General features: G+C 41.9%; 2 protein-coding genes across 2 annotated transcripts; both read left to right on the forward strand.

Annotated features, from left to right (window-relative positions):
• Positions 1–644: 644 nt before the first annotated feature.
• Positions 645–11,876, forward strand: LOC133027267 (uncharacterized). Its single transcript, XM_061094297.1, has 9 exons — positions 645–702; positions 779–932; positions 1,329–1,489; positions 1,667–1,873; positions 1,970–2,151; positions 3,374–8,878; positions 10,117–10,395; positions 10,938–11,086; positions 11,810–11,876. Exons 1-9 carry the CDS (start codon positions 645–647, stop codon positions 11,874–11,876), a joined length of 6,762 nt encoding a protein of 2,253 aa, XP_060950280.1.
• Positions 11,877–13,154: 1,278 nt separating this feature from the next.
• LOC133027268 (phenolphthiocerol/phthiocerol polyketide synthase subunit C-like) lies at positions 13,155–27,836 on the forward strand. Its single transcript, XM_061094298.1, has 7 exons — positions 13,155–13,212; positions 13,289–13,442; positions 14,957–15,117; positions 16,044–16,250; positions 16,347–16,528; positions 18,276–23,780; positions 27,513–27,836. Exons 1-7 carry the CDS (start codon positions 13,155–13,157, stop codon positions 27,834–27,836), a joined length of 6,591 nt encoding a protein of 2,196 aa, XP_060950281.1.
• Positions 27,837–27,924: the final 88 nt, after the last annotated feature.

Below are 27,924 nucleotides of genomic sequence, written 5' to 3' on the forward strand. Positions count from 1 at the left end.
AACTCCATTTACATCTCCATGTTGTTTTCATTCATTTCAGTTAAAATCTCAGTTTTACTTTATTATTTATGTTAATTAAGTAACGATAGGAAAGTAATAAATTATTTAACTTTTACTTTTAAACAGTACTTTGGTGTAAGGAAGCTAAAATGCTGCAGTAGAGATCATATCAAGTGGGGTGGGGGGGTGTAACTGAGAGGTTCCATGTTAAACTGATTTGGTTGATTGTCAGTGATGAAGATATAACTGTGATAAACTGAAACGAAATGAGACGTGAAGTCACTCCTTTGTTTGATAACTTATCGATTTGCCTGTGAATCTCAGTGTTATCTTGTCAAAGTGCCATAAAATGTGTCTGAAGTAATTCTATGGTAACATTAGTAATCAATCAATTATTAATCTTTAAAAGAGAGGATATAACAATAAACATCAGCCCCGGGTCTGGCAGCGATAGCATCACTTTGGGGAAAAGGCAAACGGTACGGATGTATGGGAGATCTGGTGCGAGACTAAACTGGACTTATTACAAACTCCTTTAGTATATGAACCACTTTTAGTTCTGGATGTGAGACGCTTGCAGGGACGAGTGAAGTTGACATGACGGTGCACTAAAGATTTGTGATTTTCTCCCGTGCACAGAGAAGATGGAGGAAGCTGAGGACGCAATCGCAGTGGTTGGCATTGGATGCAATTTTCCTGGAGGTAATGTTTTAAAGAAACATTTTACATTATAGAAAGATGTTATTCTGTATAATGGAACATTGTTGTTTCCAAACAGGAGAGGGGCTTGACAATTTCTGGAAGGTTCTTCTTGATGGGAGAAACTGTTCTTTGCCAATTCCCAAAAAGAGGTTTGACATGTCCGCCTGGTATGACCCTGACGAAAACAAAGCGGGTAAATCCCGCACTGCCAAGGCTGCTCTCATTGATGGGTAAGTGTTAAAATCTTATTATATTTAGATCTAGGGGTATATTTACTCTGTTTTGTGAGCATATAGGTTTTATGTATATTCTATAACATATACTTTACAGTTGTATGGGGTCATCTTCTCATTAACATGACCTTAGAACCTATACATGGTCACTAATTAAGTAAAAGTGTACATCAGAAAATTTTGTTAGATGCTCCTGATAAAAGTTATAATAAATAATGATATTAAAAACTCAGCTCTGGAACAACTACAGATGTTGGTATTTTCCCGAAACAAACCAAGAAAAGTGTCTCAAGCAGCTTTTCTGTATTTGAAATCTGACATAAAGTGAAAAATTATATTAAAATACTTATCTCCTAAATAGATTCAGTGGTTTCAATCTTTTCTTTTCTCCAGGTTTAATGATTTTGACCACAAGTTCTTTGGCATCAGCGACAGTGAAGTGGAACAAATGGATCCTCAGCAGAAGCAGCTCCTTCAGTGTGTTTACAGAGCTTTGGAAAACGCTGGGATTCCGATGGAGGAGGCCAGCGGCACCAGCACAGGAGTGTTTCTAGGTAAGACAATAAAACATTTACAGCTACTGCGTCTACTACTGTCTTCTAAAGATATAAATCATTTCTGCGTGATTATATTGTTTGAACCAAGTTTTAACATGAAAACTGTCAAAATAAATAACCCATGATAAGGAGCAATCTATTGAGTTTCAATATGTTTCATTTATTTTTATTCAGGCCTAATGAACAGAGATTACGAAACAAATGCTGCTCAAGTGCACCCGAGTGTGATCAACCACTGGACTGGCACTGGCCTCGCCATGAGCATCGCAGCAAACAGAGTCTCATACATCTTCAACTTCACTGGGCCGTCACTGACCCTAGACACCGCCTGCTCCTCATCCCTCGTGGCTCTTCATCTCGCTTGTCAATCCATCAAGCAAGGTGTGTATGAAAGACGGGTTTAACCAACTGGAATAACACTTCAGAAAGTAACTACATACTTTTATTACAAGGCTGAAATGTGTTTTATCTTATCAGGTGATTGTGACATGGCTGTTTGTGGAGGTGTGAACGGCATCTTAGAGCCAAGAATGTTTGTTGCTCTCAGCAAAGCCAAGATGATTTCACCTGAAGGGACGAGCAGACCTTTCTCCAGAACGGCAGACGGCTACGGCCGAGGGGAGGGCTGCGGGGTTGTTCTACTGAAACCACTGAAAAAGGTCAGAAAGCTCAAAACCCTGAGTTGAGTTAACTTCTTTCCTTCCTCAGGAATGTGTTTCATTTCCTGTTCTGAGAGTTTGTACTGACACACTGGTCAAAGGCAAAACTTAAAAAAGCACTAAAGCAGATTCACGCTCATAATATTTAATGCAGATGGCTCGGTTGACAGGCATCAGTCAAACAAGGTCAACAATACTGGTCACACAAATAAGAACAGGACTGAATGACACTGTACTCAGCATTAACAGGACAAACAACATTTTGTAATTATTAACGTCAGACCGTGTCAGATATTAGACCAGTGTCAGTTAATAACTGAGTGATTACAGTCAAATTTTATTAGTCTCTAACATCCTGCTTACCCTGATTGGTTTCAGTCATGCAAACTGTGGGGCCCATATTCCCTGTTGTGCAAACAAAGGAGGAGATTGAGTCATTGGCTAATTGTTTATAATCATAAAATAAGATTATTAATACAAATGAATAATAACGGGGCACCACCCTGGTATCAGGGACCAATAATCAATCTGTAAAAATCCATCTCAATTTGGAAAGTTCAATTAATAATATCAATATGTAATATTAATGTTAATTTTAAAATGAACAGTGACGGTTTAAGCCCGTGCACTGACCGTCATAATCCAGCTGTAATCACATACAAATGCACAAATAATCACAAACACAAGTACATTAATTACAAATAGATTTTATCAAAAGATAGTAACAGTAATGCAAATCACTGAACACTTTCTCAACAAAATCCACTTTACCAAAACACAAGCGACTATAACAATGGCAACACACATGTAACACCGCTAGTGTGTATGTGTGTGTGTGTACGTATGGGTGAGAGAGAGAGAGTGGAGGGGGGTATAAAGATGGCGTACGATGCCACACTGGTAACGTTGTATTGCCAACTTAGAAAATAGCTGCGGATCCACGTGATTTAAACAGTTTAATTCAAGCAGCGGTTTATGACTTCGGATGTTTCCCTGAAGGAATTCGGGCATCTTCTTATCAAGATGCTGAAAACTCTAGCTTAGGCTTCTGGCGTTACATGTAGGCCCCTCCATTGTTCCCTTTACCTGGCTTTAGATCCCAACATCACCAATTAAAATTGACTTCCTCCCTCGAAGAGGGTGAGGAAAAAATACCAGAAAAAAAACATTTTAACAGTGAAAATAATGCAGAAACCATTTTTGTATTACTTTTGCTTTGCAGGCTTTACAAGACCATGACTATATCTGGGGTATCATCAGCAAAACAGCCGTCAACCAAGATGGACACTCAGTCTCTCCGATGACCAAACCCTCCATGACACAACAAGAGGAGCTGCTGCGAAAAATCTACTCAGACTCCGACCTTGTAAATGTTCAGTACATAGAGGCACATGGGACTGGAACCCCGGTTGGAGACCCAACAGAGGCAGGAAGCATCTCTAATGTCATCGCTAAGGCCAGACCTCCCGGATCAGAGAGACTGTGGATTGGCTCCGTGAAGAGCAACATCGGACATACCGAATCGGCAGCCGGAGTGGCCGGACTCATTAAGGTTCTTCTTATGATGAAGCACGAGACCATTGTTCCCTCTGTTTTCTACTCTGAACAAACTGACAGTGTTGATGCCAAAGCCCTGAACCTTAAAGTTCCTCAGAAGGCAGAAAAATGGCAACCGTCTGGTGCACGAATTGCAGGGGTGAACAACTTTGGCTTTGGGGGAACAAATGCACATGCTGTTGTCAAACAGTACAAACATTCACCCATCAGACAAGAGCATGATGAGACACAACCAAGGTTCTTTGTCATGTCAGCAAAGTCAACAAAATCTCTCTTTCTCATGATGGAAGACACTGTTAAGCAGCTGGAGGCCGATAGTAAAGTTGATCTAGATTCTCTCTTGTACACGTCAGCTTGCAGAAGGAGCCATCTCAAACATAGATTCAGAAAAGCAATCATGGTATCATCTGTGGTTGATCTTAAAGATAAGTTAAGCGCTTCTGCTGGCAAGACTATCAGTCAAGCCCACTCTGATCCAAAGTTAGTGTTTGTCTTCTGCGGAAATGGCGTCACCTACCATGGTATGTGCAAGCAGCTCCTGAAACAAGAACCTGTCTTCAGAAGTAAAATCAAAGAGATTACAGAACTGTTCCAAAAGCTGAGTGGGCTGAACATCCTGGACGTGCTTGACAGTGAGTTTGAGAGTAGTGACTTCAAAAACCCAGAGGTTGTCCAACCATTGCTCTTTGCCATCCAGGTTGGCATTACCACCCTACTTTGGGGACATTGGGGTGTCAAGCCAGATGCGATGCTTGGACACTCTGTGGGCGAGGTAGCAGCCGCTCACTGCTCTGGCCTCTTGTCTCTTGAGGATGCGATAAAAGTCATCTATTTCCGCAGCAAGCTCCAGAGCAAAGTGACTGGCGGGATGATGCTTGTGATCAGCAACATGGCTGTATCGGAGGTAACTGCTCTTCTCCCTTCTTACTCTGGTAGAGTTTGCCTCGCTGCTTTCAACAGTCCACAGTCCTGCACCCTCTCAGGGGATGCAGATGCAATTAAGAGCCTCCATGCGGAGCTAAGTGCCTCAGCCAATGGTCAGAATCTGTTCCTGCGTCTGCTGAATGTCCCTGCTGCTTACCACAGCCACATGATGGATCCAATTCTGAAAGAAATCAAGGAAACGATCGGCCTCTTACAGGTGAACAATCTTGACACAGAGTTGTTCTCAACAGTGACAGGCAAGGAAGTCCAGCAGGGAGATTTCTGCACAGGTGAATACTGGGCTAGAAACATTCGTGAGCCAGTGGCCTTTGAGCAGGCAGTGCGGTTGGCAGCAAAAGGAAAGAAGAACGCAGTCTTTGTAGAGATAGCACCAAGAAGGGCACTGCAGCGAAACATCATTGAATCTCTGGATAGTGACACAGCTGTTCTTCCCTCTGTGCAGCCAGGGAAAGACCATGAGACAATCATGTCTGTAATTTCTAAGCTGTTCGAACTTGGGGTTCAGCTTGATTGGAACACCTTCTATGAAGGATATGAGACGATGCCGCTAACTTTCCCGAGATACACGTTTGATTGTTCTGACAGAGACGTGATCAGTGCAGCACAAGCAAATGCACCAAGTAATCACCCTGTGCTCAGCCAAACAGGAAGTGAGGGCAACATTTTCAGCTGTGACCTGAAGTCAGACTCTTCTTTCTACCTGAAAGAGCACAAACACAACAATGTACCTATCATCCCCGGTGCCTTCTATGCAGAGTTGGGTTTAGCCGCAGTCATGGCCAGTGCCAAACCAAAAGTACCACTCAACTCTCTACAGCTCAGTGTCAACTTCCACAGCCCGTATGTTTTAACGCAGAATTCACCTGACATTAAGGTGAAACTGGAACCAACCAAGACAGAAACCACTTTCACGGTATTCTCTCCATCTGCAGTTTATGCATCAGGCACAGTTGTTTCCAAAAGAGAGCGGCTGATTGAGGAGCAGAGCCTTTCAATGAGCGCCATCTTCAAAAGATGCAAATCTGTCATGAGCTTTCAGGAGCTCTATGGACATTTGTCTCAAGGAGGCTTTCAGTATGGAGATGTCTTCAAGAATAAAGGGAATGTGCACTATGGAGAAGATCTCAAGGAGGCTTTTGCAGTTGTAAAAGTTCCAGAGGAACTTCTATCGCAGTTGCATGACTACTGCATCCACCCTGTTGTGTTGGATTTTCTGATGCAGCTTCTCCCAGTCACAGTAAAAGAAAGCTTTGCTGGTAGACCAGGCTTCCCTGCCAAAATCGGAAGTTTGACCGTGTTTGAACCTTTGCAAGAGGAGATGATTGTGTATTTGAGAGCAGTCGATGTGGGTAGTGATCACTTTGAGTTTTGTGGCTGTTTTACAGACAGAGAAGGCAGAGTTTTGGTTGAGGCTAAACAAGTGATAATCAAGTATCTTGGTAGTCAGTCTCATGTGGTTGAGGACTACTTCTACCATAACTCCTTCAGTGTCATCCCTGACACTATCCTATCTGCTCCTCCTCCGAAGGCCTTGGTCTTCTGTGATGACATGGGGATCTCTAAAGGCCTGCAGTCACATTTGGACTCCAGATCTCAGTACATATCAGTCACACGTGCAAAGGATATTTTGAGCAATGGCTTCTCTTCCCTCTTTGCTAAATTCAAAATAAAAAATAAGCAGGAAAAGTTTGATGAGGTCTTGTTTCTGTGGGGCCAAGAAGACCTCACTTCACAGGCTGCTGATGTTGTTCTACAGAAAGTGGTGAGCTGCTGTGAGATTTTCCGTCAAATTGTCCTTGAGCTTAAGCGACTTCACTTTCCAGCCTCTATTAGAGCAGTAACCTACCGTTCATCTGAGGTCACAGTAGACCACGTCAATCCAGGATTTGCCATTGTTGGCATGACAAGATCATTTGCTGCAGAGATACCAGAGCTTTCATTTCAACTCATTGACATAGATAATGTCTCCGCTAAGGACATTGCAACTCTGTCTGAGGTCATTCGATCATATCCTTGTAGCAAGTACCCAGAGTTAGTAGTAAAAGATGGGCTGATTTTTAAACCTTCCATTGTCCATACTCCGCCTAAGGTCGTTGAAAGTTCAGGATCCAGTTTCACTTCAACAATGTCCGAGCATTTCATCCTTCAAACAGCTGATGCACATGAGATTACGCAAGTGAGTGCCATTCACTTTGATGAGGGGGACCTGCCAATCAGTGACGGAGCAGTTGAAATCCGTCCCAGCACGATTTGTGTCCATTCATCTGATTTCTTCCCCGTCAGTGCTACACACTTGAAATTTGGCCAGACACTGTACTGGGATAAACATTCCTCCCAAAGTCACAAGCTGCTGGCTCTTGATTTCAACGGTACTGTTAGCGCAGTTGGAAAAGATGTGAGAAAACTGAAGGTGGGAGATCACATTGCTTCCTGCTATCCTGTGGTGGCAGCTAGCAAGGTCCAGGTCCCAGAAGATGTGTGCTACAGCACAAAACGATTCCCATTCCTCCAAAAAACACCTTGTGTTTCCTACTATGTGCTGGCATGGGAGATCCTGCAACGAGCCTTACCCAGAGCCAAACATCATCTGGGAATCATATCCCCTGTTCCTGACTCGGCTCTGACCAAAGTCTTGGCACTTACTTCCTCACAATCTGGCTGGAATGTGGTTATTGGAACGCAGTGTAATGGTTCTTTTGTAGATGTCAAACAAATTGATGCATTTGTCATCCTGCCCCCACTTGACGAATCCTTGATTGACAAGATTTACAGTTTTCCAAGGGTCAAACATGTCGTCATCATCTGTGAATCTGAGACGCAGTGTTTGCTTGCTCGGAACATGTTCCATAGTGTGAAGGAAAGTGTTCAGGTGCAGATGATTCTGATACCAGCCATTTTGCAAAAGGGATATTTAAGTGCCCAAAGGCCACATATTTATCACTGGCTCAAATCCTTGAAGTTGAGCAGGAAATTTGCTGTTAAAAACTTCACCTTTCAGAATGTGAAGTCTGACAGCGTTGACACCTTTCATCCTCAGGAACTAGAGTCGTACTTCAACTCAAAGAAACTGGCTGTTGTGGCTCTGAACAAAGATGAAGGCAGTGTTCTGTCGGAGATCCCAGTGCTATCAACAAAAAAACTGCTTTTCCAAAAGAGGGGGGTGTACATAGTGACAGGTGGTCTTTCTGGTCTGGGCTTTGAAACTGTCAAGTTCATCTCCCAAAGAGGGGGGGGGTACGTTGTCATACTCTCCCGGAGCAAGCCCACACCAGATCTGCAGCAAGATATACACAACGTAGAGAATCAGTATGGAAACTGCATCACGAGCATGGAGTGTGACGTGTCTGTCTCTGAGCATGTGCACAGGGTTATTAGTGCCATTGGCCAGAAGTTCCCTGGTTGTCCAGTTAGAGGAGTGTTCCACAGTGCCGTTGTCCTGCATGATGGGCTGATTGAGACCCTTGACAGATCTCTGTATGAGAAAGTTCTCAAGCCAAAAGTAAAGGGTGTATTAAATTTGCACCAGGCAACACTGCAGTGCCAGTTACACTATTTTGTGTGTTACTCCTCCATCTCTGCTTTTCTGGGAAATGCATCACAAACAAATTATGCAGCAGCCAACACGTTCCTCGACATGTTCTGTCATTACAGGCGCAATCTCGGGCTGCCTGGACAGTCCATCAACTGGGGAGCGCTCAACCTTGGCCTCCTCTTGAACAAGGACCATTTCCAGCAATTTCTGGAGGCAAAGGGGATGATGGTGATGGATGTGGCTGAAATTCATAGAAGCTTAGAGCAGTGCCTCCTGCTCGATAAACCCCAACAGGTTATTTGCAGGTTTCACTTCAGAAACCTCAGGTTCAACGTCCTCTCTCAAAATACATCATTGACCATGCGCCTGTCCGCGTTAGTTAATGAGGCGTCGCAAAAATCAAACGAAACAGATGCTCAAGCCAAACAAGCCGAATGTATCTCGCCCAAAGAGTTTGTCATCTCTCTCCTCACCGAGACCATCGGCGTTGATCCCAGTGAGCTGAAAGACGACTCACTTCTCTCATCTTTTGGCGTCGACTCAATGCAGGCCATGACTCTGCAGAACCTGATCTTTCAGACAAGAGGAGTGAACTTACCTCTGGTGAAACTGTTGGATCCCAACGCCACAGTATCGACGGTGGTAGATGCGCTGAGTGAAGGAGCCGAAGGTGAAAATGTCAATGTTGACGCAGTGACGAGTAACTCCACTCGCAAAATGGAGGATCTTTCAACTAGATTGTAAAGATTTGCAAATGCACTGAAAGGATATGGAAATACATATACAGAAAGATTTATTGTTTATTTCAGCAGATGGTTTATAATGGCAATTGTAATCCAGTAGCATAATTGTGTTTAAAGCAGGTGTATTAAGGTGAAACTGGAACAAACCAAGACAGAAACCAGTTTCACGGTATTCTCTCCATATGCAGTTTATGCATCAGGCACAGTTGTTTCCAAAAGAGAGCGGCTGATTGAGGAGCAGAGCCTTTCATTGAGTGCCCTCATCCAAAGGTAATTTATAATGGCAAACGTAATCCAGTAGCATAATTGTGTTTTAAGCAGGTGTCATATTTATTGACCTTTTATATGCCTTCATTTTGAAATTGTATTTTGAAAGGGATTAAATTGTTATAACCATATACAATATTTTACTCATTTTTCCGCAGATGTGGCCCATTTTGATTTTGAATAATTATGCATTTTTTATTTAATTGTGTGAAAATATGAACAGCATTCAATACAAACTGCTGGATGTAATGCATTCAGTATTCTCAAACTGATGTTGAGTATATATTATGTACATAATTTTTTGTTATTTCATTCAAATGTGATCTTTCCAAGTGTGTGATTGGGTTCAGACTGACCTTAACCTACATCTGCCTGTTTTACAATCACTCGACAAGTCATCGTCAATTGTAGTAGCTGATTATCAACTTTATAATGGTGAAATAAAAGCATGTGTATTCTGGCACGTCCTGCACATGATATCTTGGCAAGCGAGTGCGATTACTGAGCCTTTTTCTATTAGAATTAATAATTAATTACATCATACACAAAAAGAAATTGTTCCCGGGGAGTAGATTTCTGCCTCAAGGAAAGACAAATAAAATGAGAGCAGAACCAGAAATCTATAATAAAAGCCCTTCACTACTGTTTTAATAGTAAAATTACAATTAAAGAATTTATTACTCCTCTAAATCAATAAAGGATTTGACTATTCTGACGTGTTTTTGCCATGTTAATATTTGGAATGGACACTAAAGTAGAATTGACATTATAATAAACTTTAAATGTCATTGCTGGAGTTTATGACACTTAATAATGTTTTTAATTGTTGTTTTTATGAAACAATAAATGAAGCTGCCAAATTGTCTTCGTACCTTCATAGGGCAAAGAATCTACTCAGACTCCGACCTTTTAAATGTTCAGTACATAGAGGCACATGGGACTGGAACCCCGGTTGGAGACCCAACGGAGGCAGGAAGCATCTCTAACGCCATCGCTAAGGCCAAACCTCCCGGATCAGAGAGACTGTGGATTGGCTCAGTGAAGAGAAACATCGGACATACCGAATCGGCAGCTGGAGTGGCCGGACTCATTAAGGTTCTTCTTATGATGAAGCACAAGACCATTGTTCCCTCCGTTTTCTACTCTGAACAAACTGCCAGTGTTGATGCCAAAGCCCTGAACCTTAAAGTTCCTCAGAAGGCAGAAAAATGGCAACCGTCTGGTGCACGAATTGCAGGGATGAACAACTTTGGCTTTGGGGGAACAAATGCACATGCTGTTGTCAAACAGTACAAACAGTCACCAATCAGACAAGAGCATGATGAGACACAACCAAGGTTCTTTGTCATGTCAGCCATGTCAACAAAATCTCTCTCTCTCATGATGGAAGACACCCTTAAACAGCTGGAGGCCGATAGTAAAGTTGATCTAGATTATCTCTTGTACACGTCAGCTTGCAGAAGGAGCCATCTCAAACATAGATTCAGAAAAGCCATCATGGTATCATCTGTGGTCGACCTTAAAGATAAGTTGAGCGCTTCTGCTGGCAAAACTATCAGCCACCCACACGCTGGCTAAAAAACTAGAAGGTGAGCACCTCACTCTTTAAAAAGCTCCATCTGGCAGCTCTGGTATCTTTCACTTTCTCGTTCATGTTTTACTGCAACATTTTTCAAGTTATTAAAATGTTTTCCCTAGGCACGGGTGTGACGACGTACTCCCTCCACCCTGGTGTCGTCCAGACCGATTTGTGGCGCCACCTTAGCGGCCCCCAGCAGTTCATCATGAGGATGGTCAGTCCCTTCACCAAAGACTCTGCGCAGGGAGCTCAGACGACCATTTACTGCGCGGTGGAGCCGACACTGGAGAAGGAGAGCGGTGGATACTACAGGTACTTTGATTTAGACTGTATGTAACAGACTTGAAACACACGCAACTCAGGACTTGATATTTGTTGCTTTATTCACCTGCAGACCTGCAGATATGAAGTAAATGTCACTGAGTCAGCAGCTCCACACAACAGTCCTCTGTGAGGAAAGAGTTAAACTCTCTTTTTTTTCTTTTCTCCACACAAAAATCACACACAACAAACCACTGGAAAAACAGTCATTAAACCAAAATAGAAATCCCACATACCTGCAGATATGAAGTAAATGTCACTGAGTCAGCAGCTCCACACAACAGTCTACAAAATAAAATACATTAACATCAAGGCCTGTCAAAATCAGCGTGGCGAAAACAAAATGGCGGCCGCATTAAAATAAAAACATCTCCGTGGATGATAAATAACAATATGTACAAAACATATAAACATTCGAAACAACAACACAAGATACCTATATATACAATATACAATTTACAACGGTAATTTCTTTAAGGAAAACTATAAACAGTGCGGAGCTTTTCTACATGCCACCTACCCTCTGTGAGGAAAGAGTTGAACTGAGGGAAAAACGAACTGACAGGAAGTAACACACTCGGGGAGCAGAAAAAGTGGTACACAGTGACATCACTTCCGCAGGAAGGGTTAACAAAATAAAATAACACAGCAGTCCATACGTTTCCTCTGAGCACATAGAACACTGTCCGATACATGATGTCTTTGTCTTTTCAGTGTGCTCCTGCAGCCTGCTCAGCAGCTGGGAAAGACGACGCCCTTGCTCAGAAGTTGTGGGACCTGAGCTGTCGCCTGCTTTCCATCACGTGAAAATGTGTCCGTCTGGATTTGGAATGAAATCCCAGAGTTTACAGTCTGATATGATGGGTTTTCTTATATCGATATATACACATGTTTTTCAACAGTTCTTGTTTGTATTTGTTTTACTTATGAACGTACAGTATGATGCATGGAACTGGAAGTATTTATAATAAAGCAACTACTGAGATAAGTTTACATTACATTACCTTTTCTAATTGGTCAGACTGCAGCGTCTTCTCAATGTCATTATTTTCTGTACTGTTTTGTCCTGAAATTAAACTCTCTAACACTCCGTCACTTTGTTTCTGTTCTTGTTTTCAATAAGGAAACCTGTTTTTTAGCCAAATACATGTGGAAAAAGTGCAAAACCACAACATTATAATTGTATTACTAGGGTTCCTCCTCATCAAGTCAGTCATGATTTATTTAGTTACTTCCTTTTCCTCATACCTCAGGGGCTTCGTCACTGCTTTGATATTAAGCAAGAGGTCAAACTTTTATGCTGCCAGGTGATTCCAGTGTACCTGTGGAGGATTGCTAAAGGCAATAAAACAGGTTGAACATCAATATTCCGGGGTAGTTTACCAGAGGTTATTGGGGCCAGGATGACTATCAAAAAAGTTTATGAGTTCCTGAGAAGACAGCGTTCTTTATAACTTTATAACTTTTACTTTACTATTTATGTTAAATAAGTAACATTATGAAAGTATATCATTATTTACCTTTTACTTTTAAACAGTAATTTGGTGAAAGGAAGCTAAAATGCTGCAGTAGAGATAATATCGAGGGGGGGGGGGGGTAACAGAGGTTCCATGTTAAACTGATTTGGTTGATTGTCAGTGATGAAGATGTAACTGTGATAAACTGAAACGAGATGAGACATGAAGTCACTCCCTTGCTTGATAACTTATTGATTTACCTGTGAATCTCAGTGTTATCTTTGTTTAACCAGACTTCCCACATGAAGTGCCATAAAATGTTTCTGAAGACATGAAACTCCATGGTAACTTTAGTAATCAATCAATCATTAATCTTTAAAAGAGAAAAGAGGTTTACTATAAGAATCAGCCCCGGGTCTGGCAGCGATAGCATCACTTGGGGGAAAAGGCAAACGGTACGGATGTATAGGAGATCTGGTGCAAGACTAAACTGGACTTATTACAAACTCCTTTAGTATATGAACCACTTTTATTTCTGAATGTGAGACGCCTGCAGGGACGGTGCACTAAAGATTTGTGATTTTCTCCCGTGCACAGAGAAGATGGAGGAAGCTGAGGACGCAATCGCAGTGGTTGGCATTGGATGCAATTTTCCTGGAGGTAATGTTTTAAAGAAACATTTTACATTATAGAAAGATGTTATTCTGTATAATGGAACATTGTAATTTCCAAACAGGAGAGGGGCTTGAGAATTTCTGGAAGGTTCTTCTTGATGGGAGAAACTGTTCCTTGCCAATTCCAAAAAAGAGGTTTGACATGTCCGCCTGGTATGACCCCGACGAAAACAAAGCGGGTAAATCCCGCACTGCCAAGGCTGCTCTCGTTGATGGGTAAGTGTTAAAATCTTATTATATTTAGATCTAGAGGTTTATTTACTCTGTTTTGTGAGCATATAGGTTTTATGTATATTCTATAACATATACTTTACGGTTGTATGGGGTCATCTTCTCATTAACATGATCTTTGAACCTATACATGGTCACTAATGAAGTAAAAGAGTATATCGGAAAATTTTGTTAGATGCTCCTGATAATAGTTATAATAAATAATGAATCATTATTTAATCATTATTTATTATAACTTTTATAACTGTCAAACGATTAAAATATTTAATTGCGATTAATCGCATTTATGTCATAGTTAACTCGCAATTAATCGCAAATTTTTATCTATTCTAAATGTCCGTTCATTTATTTTTTTTCCATCCTTTTTTTTTAGTTTAATGCTCTTATCAACATGGAAAAGTGGATTGGCTTGCTTTATGCAAATGTTTTATTTTATTGAAAAACAACATTGCCAAACAGGGCGGTACAAAATAAAATTATGAAGTGCACATTTCAGGTAAACAAGGACTCAGCCTATAGTGCAGTTAAACCATGGCTTAATATTAAAAAAAATTCAAGTTTGCTGTGAACATAGCAGTCAGGCCTCTTATTTCAGAAACAATGAACCATAACAGTTAGGTTACCAATAAAAGGTAAGCCTACTACTTCTTTGCTTTCAGCTAGCTACTCAAACAGACAAGCAACAAAATAACAAACAAACAAAATACACAGGCAAGTGTCGGCCTACTTTGAAATAAATTAAACACAGAACTTTGTAGGGCTATTTGAGTCCTCCCCATATTTGTGGAAAATGTATGAAATAAGAAGTACCCTATTTTTAAATAAATAAAACCATATAGCTGCAGCCTAATAGTGTAACGGACTGGGTTTATGTTTTTGTTTGGTTTTGACGTATGTTCAGTAAAACACTGTGTTGAAGGAGCGTTCTGATATCCTGAGGGTCAGTGAAGGGGTCGGGGTCGGACATGTGACTGTTTGGACCAATAGGATGGGGTTGTTCAGGGATCGGGGCTCAATGAGGAAGTGAAGTGTTTTTGATGTGTGCGAGTGACGGAGTGCACATGTACGTGTAGAGGATAATAAAAGCTACTAAACCACGAAGAAGTTCCGTGTCCTGTGTAACGGGGTCACTACAATAGCTTAAAAATACATATTTTAGTTGGCGAAATATTAAAACAAAAAGCGAGAGCAGGTCAGACTGGATCCGAACACAGATACTGAAGCTGCAGCTCTGCTTTAACTCGCGTTAAAAAAATTGACGGCGTTAAAATGGGTTTGCGTTAACGCCGTTAATAACGCGTTAAACTGACAGCTCTAATAATGATATTTAAAAAATCAGCTCTGGAACAACTACAGATGTTGGTATTTTCCCAAAACAAACCAAGAAAAGTGTCTCAAGCAGCTTCTCAGTATTTTAAATCTGACATAAAGTGAAAAATATTGTTAAAATACTTATCTCCTAAATAGATTCAGTGGTTTCAATCTTTTCTTTTCTCCAGGTTTAATGATTTTGACCACAAGTTCTTTGGCATCAACCACAGTGAAGTGGAACAAATGGATCCTCAGCAGAAGCAGCTCCTTCAGTGTGTTTACAGAGCTTTAGAAAACGCTGGGATTCCGATGGAGGAGGCCAGCGGCACCAGCACAGGAGTGTTTCTAGGTAAGACAATAAAACATTTAAAGCTACTGCGTCTACTACTGTCTTCTAAAGATATAAATCATTTCTGCGTGATTATATTGTTTGAACCAAGTTTAAACGTGAAAACTGTCAAAATAAATAACCCATTGTTGCGGATGGAAATCAAAGGCAGGAGGCGTCGTTCTCAAGTTAAAATTAAGCAGGTTTATTCAGAGGTCACAGGTCAGGAAACTGCTGTGTCTAGCAAATGGACATGCATGGGCCCATGCATGGGCCTCCAGTCCTACGCAGTAGGCTGACAGAAAAAAAGGCGTTTTCACAAAGTGCGCATATAGCTTATATATCGATACTGGGCATGACAGAGGTTCTTCTTGGATTGGGATTGGTCGAGACTAGACGGTCCTGCCTTCTTGGCGTTGGGTTGTCCTCCTGGCGTTGCGTGTTGATGATGATCTGCATGCCACTGTTGTGGCCACCAGAGGTCATAAGCATATTGCCTGAGTGTGTGCTCATTACATGTGTGAAGTGAAACCAGAGGTCATAGTGTCCCGGCCTCAAAGCATTCTAAGACTGATAATTTCACAGGAGAGAGAACATCTCAGAATTTAATATAATGGAGTCTTTCATGAAAGCACTGTGAGAGAAAGCCTCCCCTCCGTCTAATCTGCTGTGTTTCAGACTCCTTGTTTGATACGGAGCATGAGAACTAGCTGGAGTTGTGTGTGTGTACTGATGTGTGGTGAGAGAGAAGCCTGTATCAGAGTTTAAGCATGAATCATCTGAAGTTGAAAAGAAGAAGAATGTATGTGCGTTTACGCTCAAAGGACATTATGTGTATCTGACTACACTTTAAAGTGTGTGTATGTGTGTGAACAGTGGTGTATTATCAATACCATGATGAGGAGTAATCTATTGAGTGTCAATATGTTTCATTTATTTTTATTCAGGCCTAATGAACAGAGATTACGAAACAAATGCTGCTCACGTGCACCCGAGTACGATCAACCACTGGACTGGCACCGGCCTCGCCATGAGCATCGCAGCAAACAGAGTCTCATACATCTTCAACTTCACTGGGCCGTCACTGACCCTAGACACCGCCTGCTCCTCGTCCCTCGTGGCTCTTCATCTCGCTTGTCAATCCATCAAACAAGGTGTGTAGGAATGACAGGTTTAACCAACTGGAATAACACTTCAGAAAGTAACTACATACTTTTATGACAAGGCTGAAATGTGTTTTTTCTTATCAGGTGATTGTGACATGGCTGTTTGTGGAGGTGTGAACGGCATCTTTGCGCCAAGAATGTTTGTCGCTCTCAGCAAAGCCAAGATGATTTCACCTGAAGGGACGAGCAGACCTTTCTCCAGAACGGCAGACGGCTACGGCCGAGGGGAGGGCTGCGGGGTTGTTCTACTGAAACCACTGAAAAAGGTCAGAAAGCTCAAAACCCTGAGTTGAGTTAACTTCTTTCATTCCTCAGGAATGTGTTTCATTTCCTGTTCTTAGAGTTTGTATTGACACGCTGGTCAAAGGCAAAACTAATAAAGCACTAAAGCAGATTCACACTCATAATATGTAATGCAGATGGCTCGGTTCACAGGCATCAGTCAAACAAGGTCAGAGGTGTCAAAATTAAACAGTTGAAACAATACTGGTCACACAAATAAGAACAGGACTGAATGACACTGTACTCAGCATTAACAAGACAAACAACATTTTGTAATTATTAACGTCAGACCATGTCAGATATAAGACCAGTGTCAGTTAATAATTTAGTGATTACAGTCAAAGTTATATTAGTCTCTAACTTCCTGCTTACCCTGTTTGGTTTCAGTCATGCAAATAAAGTTTAATCTGTGGGGCCCATATTCCCTGTTGTGCACAAGGAGCAGATTGAGTCGTTGGCTGATTATTAATAATCATAAAATAAGATTATTAATACAAATTAATAATAGCGGGGCACCACCCTGGTATCAGGGACCAATAATAATCTGTGAAAATTAAAATCAATTTGGAAAGTTCAATTAAAGGGACTCTTACCTTTGTTGCATTTGAGAATTACAGCACATTCAAATCATCCCGCCTTCCTCCAATGCCCCACCCCCTCGTTCCCATCCGCAGTGTTTTTTTGAAGAAACTTTATTTACAAGCAGACTTACAATCTACTGCCTCCGCGCACGCACGTGAGTTTTTGTTTACCAAAGCAATGGATTCGGATTCAGAAGCACCGGTAAGTTATATACAATTACATTCACATATGATGACGCGGGCCCGAATGCGCCACAAGAAGCAGACGGAAAACCTGCATGTCCATGCAGCAAACAGACAGGTCTGTCGGCCAATAAGGTCCTTCGGTCCGAAGAATTTTATTGGTTGAAGTTTTCACTAAATATTATGAGAGTGAAATAATTGTTTGTTTTTACTCCTGGTGGGTCTGTCTTGCATTTTAGAGTGTCATTACCTTATTAATACCAATTTAACCTTATCCAAAAAAAGTGTAAAAATGCAACAAAGGTAAGAGTCCCTTTAATAATATAAATAGGTAATATTAATGATTACAAAATGAACAGTGAAGGTTTAAGTCTGAGCACTGACCGTCATAATCCAGCTATAATCACATACAAATGCACAAATAATCACAAACGCAAGTACTTTAATTACAAATAGAATTTATCAAAAGATAGTAACAGTAAAGCAAATCACTGAACACTTTCTCAACAAAATCCACTTTACCAAAAACATTAACCACACAAGCGAATATAACGATGTAAAAATACACATGTTGGGATGCTGTTGCAGTTAATGTTGTAGCAACAAGTAAGTATATGCTTGAAAAAAATGATTAAATGCCGTTTTTACTGCAGGCTGATAACAGCAAAAGTATGTGATATTATTAGCGCGGCGCTTCAGCTTCCAGTGTTAACAGCCAAGCGCCGGCGCGCTTGGGATTAGCGCTCCGGCGTCGCTTAGGCATCTCTTCCGTGTTGTTGTGAACCCGGCGTTAGGATTCTGGAGTTACATGTAGGCCCCTCCATTGTTCTCTTTACCTGGCTTTAGATCCCAACATCACCATTTCAAATTGACCTTCTCCCTCCCTGAGAAAAAACGACCAGAAAAAAAAACATTTTAACAGTCAAAGTAATGCAGAAACCATTTTTGTCTTATTTTTGCTTTGCAGGCATTACAAGACCATGACAATATCTGGGGTATCATCAGCAAAACAGCCGTCAACCAAGATGGACACTCAGTAACTCCGATGACCAAACCCTCCATGACACAACAAGAAGAGCTGCTGCGAAGAATCTACTCAGACTCCAACCTTGTAAATGTTCAGTACATAGAGGCACATGGCACTGGAACCCCAGTTGGAGACCCAACGGAGGCAGGAAGCATCTCTAACGTCATCGCTAAGGCCAAACCTCCCGGATCAGAGAGACTGTGGATTGGCTCGGTGAAGAGCAACATCGGACATACCGAATCGGCAGCTGGAGTGGCCGGACTCATTAAGGTTCTTCTTATGATGAAGCACGAAACCATTGTTCCCTCCGTTTTCTACTCTGAACAAACTGACAGTGTTGATGCCAAAGCCCTGAACCTTAAAGTTCCTCAGAAGGCAGAAAAATGGCAACCGTCTGGTGCACGAATTGCAGGGGTGAACAACTTTGGCTTTGGGGGTACAAATGCACATGCTGTTGTCAAACAGTACAAACATTCACCCATCAGACAAGAGCATGATGAGACACAACCAAGGTTCTTTGTCATGTCAGCTAATTCAACAAAATCTCTCTCTCTCATGATGGAAGACACCATTAAACAGTTAGAGGCCAATAGTAAAGTTGAGTTGGATTCTCTCTTGTACACGTCAGCTTGCAGAAGGAGCCATCTCAAACATAGATACAGAAAAGCCATCATGGTATCATCAGTGGTTGATCTTAAAGATAAGTTAAGCGCTTCTGCTGGCAAAACTATCAGCCAAGCATACTCTGATCCAAAGTTAGTGTTTGTCTTCTGCGGAAATGGCGTCACTTACCATGGTATGTGCAAGCAGCTCCTGAAACAAGAACCTGTCTTCAGAAGTAAAATCAAAGAGATTACAGAACTGTTCAAAAGGCTGAGTGGGCTGAACATCCTGGACGTGCTTGACAGTGAGTTTGAGAGTAGTGACTTCAAAAACCCAGAGGTTGTCCAACCATTGCTCTTTGCCATCCAGGTTGGCATTACCACCCTACTCAGACATTGGGGTGTCAAGCCAGATGCGATACTTGGACACTCTGTGGGTGAGGTAGCAGCCGCTCACTGCTCTGGCCTCTTGTCTCTTGAGGATGCGATAAAAGTCATCTATTTCCGCAGCAAGCTGCAGAGCAAAGTCACTGGCGGGATGATGCTTGTGATCAGCAACATGGCTGTATCGGAGGTAACTGCTCTTCTCCCTTCTTACTCTGGTAGAGTTTGCCTTGCTGCTTTCAACAGTCCACAGTCCTGCACCCTCTCAGGGGATGCAGATGCAATTAAGAGCCTCCATGCAGAGCTAAGTGCCTCAGCCAATGGTCAGAATCTGTTCCTGCGTCTGCTGAATGTCCCTGCTGCTTACCACAGCCACATGATGGATCCAATTCTGACAGAAATCAAGGACACAATTGGCCTCTTACAGGTGAACAATCTTGACACAGAGTTGTTCTCAACAGTGACAGGCAAGGAAGTCCAGCAGGGAGATTTCTGCACAGGTGAATACTGGGCTAGAAACATTCGTGAGCCAGTGGCCTTCGAGCAGGCAGTGCGGTTGGCAGCGAAAGGAAAGAAGAATGCAGTCTTTGTAGAGATAGCATCAAGAAGGGCACTGCAGCGAAACATCATTGAATCTCTGACTAGTGACACAGCTGTTCTTCCTTCTGTGCAGCCAGGGAAAGACCATGAGACCATCATGTCTGTAGTTTCTAAGCTGTTCGAACTTGGGGTTCAGGTTGATTGGAACACCTTCTATAGAGGATATGAGACAATGCCGCTGCCTTTCCCGAGATACACGTTTGATCTCTCTGACAGAGACGTGATGATCAGTGCAGCACAAACGAATACACCAAGTAATCACCCTGTGCTCAGTCAAACAGGAAGTTATAGCAACATTCTCAGCTGTGATCTGCAGTCCGACTCCTCTTTCTACCTGAAAGAGCACAAACACAACAATGTACCCATCATCCCCGGTGCCTTCTATGCCGAGTTAGGTTTAGCCGCAGTCATGGCCAGTGCCAAACCAAAAGTACCCCTCAACTCTCTACAGCTCAGTGTCAACTTCCACAGCCCGTGTGTTTTAACACAGAATTCACCTGACATTAAGGTGAAACTGGAACAAACCAAGACAGAAACCAGTTTCACGGTATTCTCTCCATCTGCAGTTTATGCATCAGGCACAGTTGTATCAAAAAGAGAGCGGGTGATTGAGGAGCAGAGCCTTTCACTGAGAGCCCTCTTCAAAAGATGCAAATCTGTCATGAGCTTTCAGGAGCACTATGGGTATCTGTCTAAAGCAGGCTTTCAGTATGGAGATGTCTTCAAGAATAAGGAGAATGTGCACTATGGAGAAGATCTCAAGGAGGCTTTTGCAGTTGTAACAGTTCCAGAGGAACTTCGATCGCAGTTGCATGACTACTGCATCCACCCTGTTGTGTTGGATTTTCTGATGCAGCTCTTCCCAGTCACAGTAAAACAAATCTTTGATGGTAGAACAGGCTTTCCTGCCAAAATCGGAAGTTTGACCGTGTTTGAACCTTTGCAAGAGGAGATGATTGTGTATTTGAGAGCAGTCAATGTGGGTAGTGATCACTTTGAGGTGTGTGGCTGTTTTACCGACAAAGAAGGCAGAGTGTTGGTTGAGGCTAAACATGTGACAATAAAGTTTCTTGGCAGTCAGTCTCATGTGGTTGAGGACTACTTCTACCATAACTCCTTCAGTGTCATCCGTGACACTATCTTGTCTGCTCCTCCTCCGAAGGCCTTGGTCTTCTGTGATGACATGGGGATCTCTAAAGGCCTGCAACAACATTTGGACTCCAGATCTCAGTACATATCAGTCACACATGCAAAGGATATTTTGAGCAATGGCTTCTCTTCTCTCTTTGCTCAATTCAAAATCAAAAATAGGCAGGAAAAGTTTGATGAGGTCTTGTTTCTGTGGGGCCAAGAAGACCTCACTTCACAGGCTGCTGATGTTGCTCAACAGAAAGTGGTGAGCTGCTGTGAGATTTTCCGTCAAATTGTCCTTGAGCTTAAGCGACTTCACTTTCCAGCCTCTATTAGAGCAGTAACCTACCGTTCATCTGAGGTCACAGCAGACCACGTCAATCCAGGTTTTGCGATCGTTGGTTTGACCAGATCATTTGCTGCAGAGATACCAGAGCTTTCATTTCAACTCATTGACATAGATACTGCCTCTGCTAAGGGCATTGCAACTCTGTCTGAGGTCATTCGATCATATCCTTGTAGCAAGTACCCAGAGTTGGTGGTAAAAGATGGGCTGATTTTGAAACCTTCCATTGTCCATACTCCGCCTAAAGTCATTGAAAGTTCAGGATCCAGTTTCACTTCAACAATGTCTGAGCATTTCATCCTTCAAACAGCTGATGCTCATGAGATTACTCAAGTGAGTGCCATTCACTTTGATGAGGGGGACCTGCCAATCAGTGACCGGGCAGTTGAAATCCGTCCCAGCACGATTTGTGTCCATTCATCTGATTTCTTCCCCGTCAGTGCTACACACTTGAAATTTGGCCGGACATTATACTGGGATAAACATTCCTCCCAAAGTCACAAGCTGCTGGCTCTTGATTTCAACGGTACTGTTACCGCAGTTGGAAAAGATGTGAAAAAACTGAAGGTGGGAGATCAAGTTGCTTCCTGCTATCCTGTGGTGGCAGCCAGCAAGGTCCAGGTCCCAGAAGATGTGTGCTACAGCACAAAACGATTCCCGTTCCTCCAAAAAACACCCTGTGTTTCCTACTATGTGCTGGCATGGGAGATCCTGCAACGAGCCTTACCCAGAGCCAAACATAATCTAGGAATCATATCCCCTGTTCCTGACTCGGCTCTGACCAAAGTCTTGGCACTTACTTCCTCACAATCTGGCTGGAATGTGGTTATTGGAACGCAGTGTAATGGTTCTTTTGTAGATGTCAAACAAATGGATGCATTTGTCATCCTTCCCCCACTTGAAGAATCCTTGATTGACAAGATTTGCAGTTTTCCAAGGGTCCAACATGTCGTCATCATCTGTGAATCTCAGACGCAATGTTTGCTTGCTCAGGACATGTTCCACAGTGTGAAGGAAAGTGTTCAGGTGCAGACGATTCTGATACCAGCCATTTTGCAAAAGGGATCTTTAAGTGCCCAAAGGCCACAAATTTATCACTGGCTCAAATCCTTGAAGTTGAGCAAGAAATTTGCTGTTGAAAACTTCACCTTTCAGAATGTAAAGTCTAACAGCGTGGACACCTTTCATACTCAGGAACCAGAGTCGTACTTCAGCTCAAAGAAACTGGCTGTTGTGGCTCTGAACAAAGACGAAGGCAGTGTTCTGTCGGAGATCCCAGTGCTATCAACAAAAAAACTGCTTTTCCAAAAGAGGGGGGTGTACATAGTGACAGGTGGTCTTACTGGTCTGGGCTTTGAAACGGTCAAGTTCATCTCCGAAAGAGGAGGGGGGTATGTTGTCATACTCTCCCGGAGCAAGGCCACACCAGATCTGGAGCAAGATATACACAACGTAGAGAATCAGTACGGAAACTGCATCACGAGCATGGAGTGTGATGTGTCTGTCTCTGAGCATGTGCACAGGGTTATTAGTGCCATTAGCCAGAAGTTCCCTGGTTGTCCAGTTAGAGGAGTGTTCCACGGTGCCGTGGTCTTGCATGATGGGCGGATTGAGGCCCTTGACAGATCTCTGTATGAGAAAGTTCTCAAGCCAAAAGTAAAGGGTGTATTAAATTTGCACCAGGCAACACTGCAGTGCCAGTTACACTACTTTGTGTGTTACTCCTCCATCACTGCTTTTCTGGGAAATGCATCACAAACAAATTATGCAGCAGCCAACACGTTCCTCGACATGTTCTGTCATTACAGGCGTAATCTCGGGCTGGCTGGACAGTCCATCAACTGGGGAGGGCTCAACCTTGGTCTCCTCCTGAACAAGGTGCATAAACAGAAATTTCTGGAGGCAAGGGGTATGATGGTGATGGAAGTGGCTGAAATTCATAGAAGCTTGGAGCAGTGCCTCCTGCTCAATCAACCCCAACAGGCCATTTGCAGGTTTCACTTCAGAAACCTCAGGTTCAACATCCTCTCTCAAAATCCATCATTGAACATGCGCCTGTCTCCGTTAGTTGAAGAGGCTAAGCAAAAATCTAACGAAACAGATGCGCAAGCCAAACAAGCCGAACGTATCTCGCCCAAAGAGTACGTCATCTCTCTCTTCACCCAGACCATCGGCATTGAGCCCAGTGAGCTGAAAGACGACTCACTTCTCGTGTCTTTGGGCATCGACTCCATGCAGGCCATGACTCTGCAGAATCTGATCTTTCAGGCGAGAGGAGTGAACTTACCTCTGGTGAAACTGTTGGATCCCAAAGCCACAGTATCAGCAGTGGTAGCTGCGCTGAGTAAAGGAGCCGGAGATGAAAATTTCAGTGTTGACGCAGTGACGAGTAACTCCACTCACGAAATGGAGGATCTTTCAACCAGATTGTAAAGATGACAAATGCATTTAAAGCATATGTAAAAACGTATGCAGAAAGATGTATTGTTTATTTCAGCAGATGATTTAAAATTGAAATTGCATCCAGTAGTATAATTGTGTTTAAAAAAGGTGTCATTTTTATTGACCTTTTATTTGCCTTCATTTTGAAATTGTATTTTGAAAGGTATTACATTGTTATAACCATATACAATATTTTACCCATTTTTCCGCAGATGTGGCCCATTTTGATTTTGAATAATTATGCATTTTTTATTTAATTGTGTGAAAATATGAACAGCATTTAATACAAACTGCTGGATGTAATACATTCAGTATTCTCCAACTGATGTTGAGTATATGTACATAATTTTTTTGTTATTTCATTCAAATGTGATCTTTCCAAGTGTGTGATTGGGTTCAGACTGACCTTAACCTACATCTGCCTGTTTTACAATCACTCGACAAGTCATGGTCAATTGTAGTAGATGATTATCAACTTTATAATGGTGATGGAAATAAAAGCATGTGTATTGTTGAGATATCTATGTGATGTCCTCTATCTTATGAATATATTTTACTATATTTTACCTACATTTATATCCTGTCAATCAACATTAGCTGTGTAGTTTATAGAATTAACAATATTACAACTGTTTCTTTCATCTGGAGTAATGTATAACTTCTGGACTCAGGCACAGGGTCAAACACAGAGCGCAACCATCTGAGTGTCAAACTGACTGCAAAGTGCAACTTGGGGAAAGCCTGAGAAGGAAATTCATCTTGAGATTTGAGATAATGAAAGCACGGATTCTCAGGAAGGAGAGAGGATGTGCCCGGACTAAAACAAAGAACCATTTCATGAATTATTATAGGAAAAACATATGAAATCCTCCTCTAAGGTCTAATCTGCTTGGTCTCTCCACTGTAAAAAACTCCCTTCTTGATAGAGACACCTGGTGGAGTAAACCTTCTCTCACAATGATGTGCTTGCAGAAAACTGCACTTTGAGAGACAGTACACATCTGGCCAATTGCTGAGTGCGCTCAAGAAAAGACCTGCCTCTGTGTTGCACGCTGTGTCTCTTACAAATACTGTGGACTTGGGAAAGTGGGGGTTTCTTCTCGACATGATCCAGTGACCTGGTGACGTGTCCAGCAGAACTCCAGAGACTCTGTAAGTATTGTTCTTATACAATAAACATATTACTGTGAAACTTTTGAACACTGATCTTGTCTGAATTATTAACCTTTCCCACTTGAACCTCGAATCAACGAACACGCTGTTTGGTCCAGAAAGGACCGGGCTCGACAGTATTCTGGCACGTCCTGTACATGACTACTTGGCAGGCGAGTGTGATAACTGAGCCTTTTGATATTAGAATTAATAATTTATTACATCATACACAAAAAGAAATTGTTCCCGTGGAGTAGATTTCTGCCTCAAGGAAAGACAAATAAAATGAGAGCAGATACAGAAATCTATAATAAAAGCCCTTCACACTACTGTTTTTATAGTAAAATTACAATTAAAGAATTTATTACTCCTCTAAATCAATAAAGGATTTGACTATTCTGAGGTGTTTTTGCCATGTTAATATTTGGAAGGGACACTAAAGTAGAATTGACATCATAATAAACTTTAAAGGTCAATGCTGGAGTTTATGACACTTTATAATAAATGTCTTTGTTGTTTTTATGAAACAATAAATTAAGCTGCCATATTCTCTTCGTACCTGATAAGGTTGGTTTATTTACAGATATTATTTAATGGAGGTTACACAACTTCTCTCATTGGTCAGAAGTGTAACTTCGAAGAAAAAGAAAAGCTTCACATTTTAGTTGTGAATCTTATTATAGTGACATAGGCATTAAAAGTGAATTCACTGTGTGTCTGTTGGCCACATGGGGCAGTATACAGACTCTTGAGCACCATTATATATATACAAGAAAGAAATCAGAGCTCTGGATTTAATAATAATGTGAGTGCACTCAGATATCAGTGGAAAATACACATATAAAATATACTTTGAACCAACAAGACTAAGTTTTATGTTAAACTTAACGTCCTGATTTGGTTGATTGTTAGTCGTGATGATATAACTGTGATAAACTGCAATGAAACAAGACCTGAATTCACCTTGACCCCGTTGGATTAATTTACTTATTAATCCCGGTGTTATCATTTTCCATAAATGTGTGCACTTCATCTCCATGGTCACATAAACAATCAATCATTAATCTTTAATAAAGACCCGGGGCTGACTATAAGAATCAGCCCCGGGTCCTGCAGTGATAGCATCACTTGGGGAAAGGCAAACGGAACGGATGTATGGGAGATCTGGTGCGTGACTAAACTGGACTAATTACAAACTCTCTCAGTATATGAACCACTTTTATTTCTGGATGTGAGATGCCTGATGTTGACATGACGGTGCACTAAAAATTTTTGATTTTCTCTCATGCACAGAGAAGACGGACGAGAAACTACTAAGATAAGTTTACACTACATAACCTTTTTTAATGGGTCAGACTGCAGCGTCTTCTGCATGTCATTATTTTCTGTACTGTTTTGTCCTGAAATTAAACTCTCTAACACTCCGTTACTTTGTTTCCGTTCCTGTTTTCAATGAGGAAACAGGACGACTATAAAAACAGTGAATGAGTTCCTGAGAAGACAGCGTTCTTTAGAACTCCATTAACTGAGAGGTTCTGTGAAGTCACTCCCTTGTTTGATAACTTACTGATTTACCTTTGAATCTCAGTGTTATAATTTTCAAGGTGCCATGAAAATGTGGGCACTGAAGTCATGAAACTCCGTGGTATTATAAGCAATCAAACATTAATATTTAAAAGAGAATGGAGGGTCCGTAAGCAATAGCATCACTTGGGGGAAAAGGCCAACGCTACGGATGTATGTAAACTCTCTCAGTATATGAACAACTTCTATTTCTGGATGTGAGACGCCTGTAAGGACGAGTGAAGTTGACATGACGGTGCACTAAAGATTTGTGATTCTCTCTCGTGCACAGAGAAGATGGAGGAAGCTGAGGACACAATCGCAGTGGTGGGCATTGGGAGCAATTTTCCTGGAGGTAATTTTTGAAAGAACCATCTTACATTATAGAAAAATGTTATTCTGTATAATGGAACATTGATGTTTCCAAACAGGAGAGGGGCTTGAGAATTTCTGGAAGGTTCTTGTTGATGGGAAAAACTGTTCTTTGCCAATTTGCCAATTTGCCAAGTTTTAGCTGACACGCAGATGGCTCGGTTCACAGGAATCAGTCAAACAGGGTCAGAGGTGTCAAAATTAAACAGTTGAAACAATACTGGTCACACACATAAGAACGGGCTGAATGACGCTGTACTCAGCAGTAACAAGACAAACAACATTTACTTATAATTAACATCAGACCGTTTCAGATATAAGACCAGTGTCAGTTAATAACTGAGGGATTATTTTGTTCTTTTAAACATTAACCAGACAACTTACCGTAAAAGTTATATTAGTGTCCAACTTCCTGCTGACCCTGTTTTGTTTCAGTCATGGAAATAAAGTGTTATCTCTGGGGCCCTCGAAGAGGGTGAGGACAAACTAAAAAAAAAAACGTTTTAACAGCGAAAATATTGCAGAAACCTCACAATTGATGATCCAGGACAATGGTTTGATTTTTGTCTTAATTTTGCTTTGCAGGCGTTACAAGACCATGACCATATCTGGGGTATCATCAGCAAAACAGCCGTCAACCAAGATGGACACTTAGTCACTCCGATGACCAAACCCTCCATAACACAACAAGAGGAGCTGCTGCGAAGAATCTACTCAGACTCCGACCTTCTAAATGTTCAGTACATAGAGGCACATGGGACTGGAACCCTGGTTGGAGACCCAACGGAGGCAGGAAGCATCTCTAACGCCATCGCTAAGGCCAAACCTCCCGGATCAGAGAGACTGTGGATTGGCTCGATGAATAGCATCATCGGACATACCGAATCGGCAGCCGGAGCCGGTGTCTAGATTCTCTCTTGTACACGTCAGCTTGCAGAAGGAGCCATCTCAAACATAGATTTAGAAAAGCCATCATGGTATCATCTGTAGACGATCT

This window comes from Limanda limanda, chromosome 20, assembly GCF_963576545.1.
Source record: "Limanda limanda chromosome 20, fLimLim1.1, whole genome shotgun sequence".
In the NCBI taxonomy this organism is placed as follows: Eukaryota; Metazoa; Chordata; class Actinopteri; order Pleuronectiformes; family Pleuronectidae; genus Limanda; species Limanda limanda.

Bases quoted from the DNA above. Each gene is read 5' to 3' on its own strand.
- LOC133027268 (XM_061094298.1), top strand. From the start codon at position 13,155: ATGGAGGAAGCTGAGGACGCAATCGCAGTGGTTGGCATTGGATGCAAT. The intron at 13,443-14,956 runs GTAAGTGTTAAA...TCTTTTCTCCAG, and splicing joins AAGGCTGCTCTCGTTGATGG to GTTTAATGATTTTGACCACA. The intron at 15,118-16,043 runs GTAAGACAATAA...ATTTTTATTCAG, and splicing joins CAGCACAGGAGTGTTTCTAG to GCCTAATGAACAGAGATTAC.
- LOC133027267 (XM_061094297.1), top strand. From the start codon at position 645: ATGGAGGAAGCTGAGGACGCAATCGCAGTGGTTGGCATTGGATGCAAT. The intron at 933-1,328 runs GTAAGTGTTAAA...TCTTTTCTCCAG, and splicing joins AAGGCTGCTCTCATTGATGG to GTTTAATGATTTTGACCACA. The intron at 10,396-10,937 runs GCAGAAAAATGG...GGTGTCGTCCAG, and splicing joins ACCTTAAAGTTCCTCAGAAG to ACCGATTTGTGGCGCCACCT.